General features: G+C 34.0%; 1 protein-coding gene across 1 annotated transcript; it reads left to right on the forward strand.

Moving 5' to 3' along the window:
- The first annotated feature begins 268 nt into the window (after positions 1-268).
- Positions 269-4,705, forward strand: LOC114193498 (phospho-2-dehydro-3-deoxyheptonate aldolase 1, chloroplastic-like). Its single transcript, XM_028083325.1, has 5 exons — positions 269-994; positions 1,097-1,374; positions 2,883-3,159; positions 3,263-3,508; positions 4,225-4,705. The coding sequence occupies exons 1-5, from the start codon at positions 464-466 to the stop codon at positions 4,489-4,491; spliced, it is 1,599 nt and encodes a 532-aa protein (XP_027939126.1). The 5' UTR covers positions 269-463; the 3' UTR covers positions 4,492-4,705.
- The last annotated feature ends 5,384 nt before the right edge of the window (positions 4,706-10,089 follow it).

Here is a 10,089-nt window from a genome sequence, read left to right on the forward strand (position 1 = left end):
ATTTATTATTCTTTTTAAAGCTACTGAATGAAAAAAAAAAAAAAAATATTTCCTGAAAAAAAAAACCCTTAAAAAATGTTAGCTAGGTCGTTCACTCCTCCTCCACGCAACGCCGCCACACCTACGCCCAAATGAGGTGCGATTAGTAGGTGAAGACGAGAAAACAATTAACCCTCAAAATATTTGACCTCATTGCCAACTAGCACACCCAACCATCGCTGAAATTACTAAACCACCCTTCTCCCAACTACCACCATTCCGTCTCTACCAGACACACACACACCGCAACAACCCAGCCTGAATCGTCTCCTTATAAAACCCTCACCAAACTCCCCACACCCTCTTCAACACCCACAAAACCTGTGTGAGAGACTCCTCACACCCAAAAACCAAACACCATTTCTACAACATCATTGCCATTCTCTTCTCTCTTTCTCTCTCTTTCTCTCTCTTCACAGTAACAATGGCAATCTCCTCAACTTCCAACTCTCTCATTCCCACCAAATCTCTCATCCCCCAATCCAACCCTCTCCTTCCATCCACCAACATCAGGCCTGCCCTCAAGCCCAGGCCCGGCCCATCTCCTTCCATCTTTGCCGTCCACGCGGCTGAGCCCGCCAAAAACCCCGTGGTCTCCGACAAGCCCAAGCCCCAGTCCCCGCCTGCCCCGGCCCCGTCCCGGGCCGGAAAATGGGCTGTGGACAGCTGGAAGGCGAAGAAGGCCCTGCAGCTGCCCGAGTACCCGAGCAAGGAGGATCTGGAGTCCGTTCTCCACACGCTCGAGGCGTTTCCGCCAATCGTCTTCGCCGGCGAGGCACGGACGCTGGAGGAGCGCCTGGGCGAAGCTGCTCTCGGAAATGCCTTCCTACTCCAAGGCGGTGACTGCGCCGAAAGCTTCAAGGAGTTCAATGCCAACAACATCCGTGACACCTTCCGAATCCTCCTCCAGATGAGCGTCGTCATGATGTTCGGCGGCCAAATGCCCGTCATCAAGGTAAAAAATTCGAACCGAGACAATCTTGTTCGGTAGAATATTCTGCTGTGAATTGAAATGATGGTGTGAGTGTGAATTTGAATGGCGTTGTTGTTTGTTTAGGTGGGGAGAATGGCTGGGCAGTTTGCGAAGCCGAGATCGGATTCGTTTGAGGAGAAGAACGGCGTGAAGCTTCCGAGTTACAGAGGAGATAATATTAACGGAGATGCGTTTGATGAGAAGTCAAGGATTCCGGATCCGCAGAGGATGATCAGGGCTTATTGTCAAGCTGCAGCTACGCTTAATCTTCTCAGAGCTTTCGCCACTGGAGGTTATGCCGCTATGCAGAGGGTTACTCAGTGGAATTTGGACTTCACCGAGCACAGTGAACAGGGAGATAGGTATTTATTTATTTATTTGCAATTTGCAATTTGCAATTTTTACTTTTTCTTTGCACTTGAACAATCCTTCCTGATAAAGGGTTCCATGATTTACATGAAATCTAGGTTGGTTTGTTATCGGTAAAGGAAAGAAATCTAAATTGTGCTTCTTTCTTTTGCTTGTTTAGGTTCTATGAAGGGTACTTGGTATATGGGGTCATAGTTGACTTTAATGATATATATATTTATTTTTGTTTGATTGATCAGGCAAAGTTTTTACTCTGGTTCCTTTGTAAAATTGGGTGAAAACTAATTTAATTATTTAGAAACAAAAAGCAAATGCTTGTTTTTAATCTTTTTTTTTTTGGAGGAGATAAGGTAAACAGTTGTTTGATATTTGTGATAAGTGGGGGGATGCATGTGTGGTGGAGGGTATTTGGTTGTTTTGTTTCTCTCCGAAAAGCTAACTCTCCGTTTCGCAATTAGGCTAAAGTTTATTTTAAATCGGCACGAGTTTCACAAGTTCCTCTTAAACAGTGGTATCTGATGATTGTTTAATGGAGTTCATTTCACTTATTTGACGTAAGGGATTGACTTTGGAGACTTTTCATTGGCAACCCTATTTACCTGTATTAGTGAGATGTGATATCTAGCAGGATATGCGAATCTCGTTTGAAGTTGTCTCCACTACAGTCTAGGAAATTAGTGTTTTTTTTCTTTTCTTTTCTTTTATACATACCTCCACACACACCCATTAAAAAGACAGCCAACTTTTGCTTTCTTCTTTCTTTTGCTAAGTGATTTGACATTTCACAAGAATTGTATAGCAAAAGTAAAGAAAAAAAAAACAAATATTTTTCCAAAATTATTAGACTGTATCCGTATTTGTGTAGTTGATGTGAATGCGCGTGTATGTAGCTACAATTGATGATGCATTAAAGAATCGAGAGTGTATGTATTTCCTAATTTTGTAGGAATTATCTAAGTGATAAATGCCATAGATTGCTGGGCAAAATGAAATCTTTCCAAAATTTATATCCATGCATATTTGTGTAGTGTTGTTGGTTGGCATGCATACTACCGAGCCAAATTGGACGGTATATTAAAGAAGGGGGAGTGTATGGATTTCCGAATTTTGTAGTATTTAACTCGGATAGATATCATATGCCATATCATTCCACTTTTTTAAAATCGGTAATTTTTCACCGAAGGACCGTCCCTGATGTCTTTCACTCCCATTTTATTTCAGCACCCATGATGTTTATACTTTTTTGACACTTTCCTAGTTTAGGAAAAAATGTTTAAAGCGTGTTTGGTGTTTTCACTTCTGTTTTATTATCTAAACCAGAAGATAAGAATGCTGTAATGAAATGGCATACAGTGAAACAAACAATTGTTCTTTTACTACTCTCAAGATAACAGTTTATAAGAGGAATGTACTTGTTTACAATTTTTTTTACAAGGTATATTATGTTGTTTTTAATGGTAGTGTGGCTTGACGTAGATTATTTTTGTTCTTGGTATGGCAGGTACCGTGAGCTTGCTAACCGAGTTGATGAGGCCCTTGGATTCATGGCTGCTGCTGGGCTCACAGTGGATCATCCAATCATGAAAACAACCGAATTCTGGACATCTCATGAGTGCTTATTGTTGCCATATGAACAATCCCTCACTAGGTTGGATTCAACTTCTGGTCTCTACTATGATTGCTCAGCCCATATGCTTTGGGTTGGAGAACGAACCAGACAGCTCGATGGTGCTCATGTTGAGTTTCTAAGAGGAGTTGCTAACCCCTTGGGAATTAAGGTTTGACCCTGATCAATTTAACTCAGTTTCATTCTGATGTCTAGTGTTTCTTTGATTTGCATTTATAGTGATTTAAGTGGCTTTATTTTTTATCTATTGGCAGGTAAGTGATAAGATGGATCCAAATGAGCTTGTGAAACTCATTGAGATCTTGAATCCCCAAAACAAACCAGGGAGAATAACTGTGATCACTAGGATGGGAGCTGAAAATATGAGGGTGAAGCTTCCACATCTCATCAGGGCAGTGCGCAGGGCAGGACAAATTGTCACTTGGGTCAGTGATCCTATGCACGGAAACACCATTAAGGCTCCCTGTGGTCTTAAAACTCGCCCCTTCGATTCCATCAGGGTATACTCTCGCGTCTCTTTCTAACTTTTAATTGCTTATAGGTGGCTGTCGAGTAGCTTCAAATATGCGTACATGTTAGGACTAAAATGAAGTTGAAGTTTTTGTCCTCTTCCTCGGAAGAAAATAAAATCGTTTTTTTCACCTTGTGCTAGTCATAATTTTTTGATAAATCAAAACCCCTTAAAAACTTCTGTTTAAAAGAAGGAAAACATTGAAAAAGATGTATGCTTTTACAAAATGATACATACTAACATCTCATGCTAGTAAGAGAAAGACAAAAATATGACCTGAAAAACAAAATTAAAAAAGGAAGGATGTGAACAGAATATACTGGCATCTGAAGTGAGGTCGTGTATGGTGGGCTATACCAAACCCGAAGTCTGTAATACTTAGAAGAAGTGGTAGGTCAAAAAAGGGCTACTTTTAAAAGTTGGTGAAACAGTGTTGTAGTGAGGTCATTTTCATTTCGAAATATCATTGTGGAATTGGTTATATTTCTATATCATTAGGTGGGAGTGGACCTTGGGGTCCATGTGGGTGTTATTGTTTTCATTCTTGTAGACCAGTCGATAGAAACATGATATCACCAAGTCACTTTTTTAGTGTATTTGGATACCTTCTAAATCAATGTGACTACCTCCAAAGCAATAAAGTTTAGGGATAGAATAAAGTAGTGAGAAAAGAAACTGATGATGTTTCTGACTGTTTTTGATCAGGCTGAAGTGAGAGCATTCTTCGATGTGCACGAGCAAGAAGGAAGCCACGCAGGAGGGGTTCATCTAGAGATGACGGGTCAAAATGTGACTGAGTGCATTGGTGGATCAAGAACAGTTACATTTGATGATTTGAGCTCACGTTACCACACACACTGTGACCCAAGGCTCAATGCTTCACAATCGCTTGAGCTTGCTTTCATCATCGCTGAGCGTTTGAGAAAGAGCAGGATGAGATCGGAGCAAGCAAGTTCCCCTCTAGGACTGTAAAAGCGCCTCCGAAATCCAACCAGAGGAAAATATCTTCGTTCTTTTTTTCCCCTACATATTTATTAACGTCACTTTTATGCTGCATGTGGATTTCTTGTGTTGTGTTCGTATGTGTATACTATTATTACCTAGTAATGAGTTTGAACTGCCAAGGACAAGATTACTTCTCTTAATAATATGAAACGAAAACGTTTCGATTATGTTCCCTATTCAAGTTTATCCTCACTCATCTTTTTGGTCCTTCCCCTTGGATTACTTCACACGGGAATGCGATAGAATAATAAAGTTTTCTCGAATAATTATATTGATTTTGAAAGTTATATTAGCTACCATTTGCAAACTTGACATAATGAGTTGATATGTGGGCTCTAAAGTTTTAATGGATGTGGCCTTACCAACATTTGCCCAACTAGGCTGATTTGGGAAGTGTCCATTACCCAGCATGGGCCATTTCTTCCCGTGTTTACATAATTTTAACCTGCACCCCTTGTAAATTATTGTATTTGGGACAATTTAAAATACAAATTGTTATATTCTAGATTATAATACTTTGTGTACTATAGGAGTCAGACATGCCGCCAGTCAATAAACAATAGTACAATCGAACATAGTGGTATAATAGAAATGAATATTCAGAAGACCAAGAAAGTTGATACTACCCAGATCGTTAAAAGAATAGGAGGACGCCAACTATAGATTTTGCATACAGTTAAGGACGCCTACATAGTGACAAAAATGGTTAACCACCCAGAACCATTAGTGGAAGGAAAGAGAATATGGATGTCCAGCGGATGACAAGTAACTGAAAGAGGATATGGATGTCCAGATGACAAGTAACTAGATAGCGAAAGAAAATATAACATGTTGGTATGTTGACGAACCTCCTCTAACTTAGGCAAAAACAGAACTAAGCAAGGTATGTCTAAAGGTAATTGGGTCTGAAACATAGACCCAATTAAGCTTGGTTAAACCCAATTAAGTTTAGCTAAACCCAGTTAAACGTAATGAAAACTCAAATCTTGGGCCCACAATTAACGAGTAATATGCTATAAGGATAATTAAAACCTTAATAAATATAGGTGGACCCAGATAATTAAAGATATGTAATTCATTAGCACCCTAATCTGAGTCTTGACTTTGAGAGCTTTCATTGACTTGTTGACTTGTAGAGCTCTTTTCTATAGATACACCCTGTCGTCCCATAGCATGTACAGAGCAACCGATAACGAAGACTTAACAGACAAGATCGTGGAATATCCATCCAAGAAATCCCAAGACTGTGATAAGGTTTGAGCCTCATAATAACTTAATATTGTCCATGCAGAAATACTTTGAAATATAAAATAAAAAATAAATTTTGAATACAAATTTACTTTAAATTATAATTCTGAATATATAATGTTAAGTCGAATACCATTATGAAACATATTTGAAATGTCAAATAAACTTAATAAAATTTGATTAAAAGGACTAAATTCACATATTTCGAAAGATGAAGGACTAAATTGGTTTAAAGTTTCGAAATGGACTAATTTCAAAATTCACTGAAAGTTAAGGGACAAAAAACATATTTAACCCTTTTTATATTATGGATTACATCTCAACTTGCCATGTGTGTTTCTTTCTTCTGTAGCTTTATAATTTTATCTTTGCCATGTGTGTTTCTTTCTTCTATACCTTTATAATTTTATCTTGCACTACATTCACTTGAAAATTCAAATTTTACCCTTTATTTTAGAATTTACATTTTGAATACATATCCGGAGATGTTTAAGAATACACAATCCTGAATACATAAATGCATTCCATATTATATAAAATAAAATTATTTTCAATAGAAAGGAAAAGATGAAGAGTAGTGAAAAGGACATGGGAAGAAGGCATGAGAGAAGGAAGGCATGGACGAAGAAGGAGATGAAGAGAAAAAGATAAAGGTGTAAATCATTTCACAATTTTGAGAGGGTGCTAGGAAAAATGTATGATGGAGGAAGAAATGATCATAATATGACCATGTTGTGGCTCAAACCTTTTATTAAGACACTAGTTTGAAAGTCTAATTTTTTATATATATTAATTTATGGATTAAATATATTTATGATTCTTTAATTTTGGATAAAAATTGAAATTAGTCTCTTTATGAAACTTTGATCTAATTTAGTTCACAAACTTTAGAAATGTATAGATTTAATATTTTAAACTAAATTTTGTTAAGTTTATTTGAAGTTTCAAACGTGTTTCATGATAGTATTTGAGTTGTTTATACCGTTTGACACATTTTTGGTTCAATATTAGCTGAGAAATGTGTTTAACGTGTAAAATAAACTTAACAAAATGTTTGGTTAAAAGGATTAAATCTACATATTTGTACATATGGGAGACTAAATTGGTCCAAGATTTCCAAAAGGAACTAATTCTAATTTTTACTAAGAGGTAAAGAGATCAAAAATTTATTTAACCCTTAATTTATTAAAGTAAAAAAAATGGAATTATATTTATAATATTAATAACAAATTATTTTTATAATTTATTTTACATATTGCCATTATTATTATTATTATTTATTTTATTATTATTATTTTTTTAATTATATAAATAAAATGTAAATATTAATGTACAATTTTTATGTATCTTATTATTAATTATATATTAATGTATATAGTTGATATATTAATGTACATTAAATATATATACTGATATATTAATTGCATATTAATCTTAGGAATATTATGTATATATTAATTGCAAAATTAATTGTATGTTAAAAATTTATCATATGTACAATTAATATATAATTAATATATGTTTTTGTATTATAATTATTAATTGTACATTTAATAATTCTAAATTTTATGTACAATTAATTATAGGTATAATTTTATAAAACTTAACTGTACATGGTATAAAATTTACTTGTGTATAGTATAGAATAGAGATTTTAAGTGTGTCAGAACCCATGGACCAACTGACCCACTATGGGTTGAAATTTCTTTACAAATTTCAATACAGGTTACTTTTTGACTCGATTGACCAAGAACTTGGCTCACCACGAAACTCGGTTAACTCGGGTTGAACCTGTGGTGAGCCAGGTTGGCTCACCAACCCACTCGCATATAAAGGATCACACATATTTTTTTCCTTTGTATTTGGTTTGAGTTGGATAGTTTTTTTTAGCCAACATATTGGATTGGCAAATGCAAACCTAATATTGTTGTGATTTTGGTTTGTATTTGGGGTTGAACATTATTTTGGATTATATTTAGATTGTATTGAAGTTTATTTTGATTTTAATCACAATTATAATTTTTTTTGTGACTAAAGAAAAAACAATTGTATTTATTTATTTTTTAATTAAGTGAGCCAGTAAGCTAACCTGTTTAACCTACCAACCCATATGGGTCAGTCGAGTTTGAATTTTTAGCTCGTTAATAAGTAAGCCGAGTTGGGTTGGCTCACTAAGTGATTAACTAATGGTGGGTCGGATCGAACTGGGTGGCTCATTTTGACAACTCTAATATAAAATTTAATAACACATTTTAAAACTATAATTAAAAGTTTGATTAAAAAATCAATTTTAAATATTATTTTTAAAGTACATAGGAATCATAGTTACAACTTTTAGAATTTTCTAATTATTTTTTATATTTCATTTAATAAATTAGTGTGTATTGTTTATTTAAATGATAATATTTCATGGCATTTTTGTATGGGTATATGTCATGTAAGGTATTAATGTTTTTCATAATTATATTGATATTTTTGTTAAATTCATATTAGAAAAACTTTCATTTTTTTTTGTCTTCTTGGTGATATAAGCGATATCTTAAAAATTTTAATAATTAGAAAAATAAATAAATATGGTTAAGCATTTTAAGTAAAAGATAAAACGTAATTATAATTTTAAAAAAACATTTTCTAACAAATAAGATTTAATGAATAATTATTCGGTTAAAAAAAATATTATTAGATATTGTTACAAATTAAAAGATATTTTGAGATATGGTTATATATTATGATATATTCTTTTATATTATTATACAAAGAATTCTTCGTGTTCTCTTCTTCTTTGACCTTCTATAATGTAAAAGAGAAAACATGAACTTTGTCTTATATATCAAATTAAAGAGTTTTTGTTTGGTAGAAAATTCCTTAAAGCGAGTGTAAGCAAATCACTAAAAAAAACGAGTTTATGAGCTTTTTAGACTCAAGGCTTCCATCTCAGTTGTGGTTGATCTAACAGGTTATGAAAGTTCCATGCCATGCATAGGCAATGTTAGATGAAAAATAAGGTAAAAAAGGACCTATTAATTGACCATAAATGTGAAATCCTACCCTCGTAGCCAGTATTAGCAATACAGGCTACAAGGTATCTAGGGTGAGAGCTCGCTAAGCTATGTTAAGCCATAAGCCTACCCGTGTTGAGCCTCATGCATGTACTGAACAATTGCATAACTAGTAAATTGCACTAAACTAAGTATGCATTGTGTTATAATAATAAGTGATAATAAGACAATGTATTTCCCTTAGAAAAATTTGACTTATAAATATATGAGAGGACAAGGTTTAGTGGGAGAGTTTTAAAAAAACGGTATTAAGTCAAGGGAGAAGATTTTAAAGTTTGAGCTGTATGGGAAAAAAAGGAAGAAGTAAGTGGTAGGAGGAGCTAACTGTTTTGAATGTTTTAATTGTTTTAACTATTTTAACATGTTTAAACTTGTTTTTATATCTTATTAGTAAATGAGTTTTGGTATTGTATTAATGTTGTGTGAGAAACCCTGTATGGGTAGGAGATGATTGTTGATATGTTTTATGTTTGTGTGTGTGGTGACTCAACGAAAGGTGGTGAAGGGTAACTCTAGATAGTTGTATCGGGGGTGGACTTCGTTAGGACTCTCGAGAAGAGTAATGCGACAAAGTGAGACCAACATTGGTAAGCTACGTTCAAGAGTTACAACTCAGTTTCCTTGTGCTGAGATCACTTGTGGTTGTAATGCTGATATGATATGTTGTTTGATTTTCTATTTTTTTTTTATTGAAAAACATAATTAAACTTATAATGTGATGAAAACTATTACTACAATTTACGTTTGCTCACCCACTTGTTTGTGGTTATGGTTTTCATCTACGATAATCGTACTTTATACAAGAGTAGATGATAGTACAAGTGTTGAGAAAAATGCACAACATTAGGAAGAGGAGCCAATATTGAGATATATTTGGGATAATCTTGTAGTCTTATGTTTTTTCTTTTCAATAAAGTTTATTTGCAAAACAATGTTTAATTTTTTTATTCAGATTTTCAATAAAATAGGAATGAAGTTTTATTTTTAAATTACATAGTTTGTGTTAGTTATAGATTTTAGTAATCGGAAACAATGGCATATTACAACATACAATTACGAGGATGGTAGTTCATGAATAGTTGATCATCATTCATTCTTCTTAATATTTGAGGACAACCTTTTAATTCGTATTACATAAGGTCAATATGTTATAAAACCTAGTAAAAAAGATAAAATCGTACAATAACAAAAAACTAATAATTGATTTGATATATGAAAGGGTAAATTATAAAATTAAGCATTTTAAAGTGAATAATTT

This window comes from Vigna unguiculata, chromosome 8 (genome assembly GCF_004118075.2).
Source record: "Vigna unguiculata cultivar IT97K-499-35 chromosome 8, ASM411807v1, whole genome shotgun sequence".
Taxonomy (NCBI): Eukaryota; Viridiplantae; Streptophyta; class Magnoliopsida; order Fabales; family Fabaceae; genus Vigna; species Vigna unguiculata.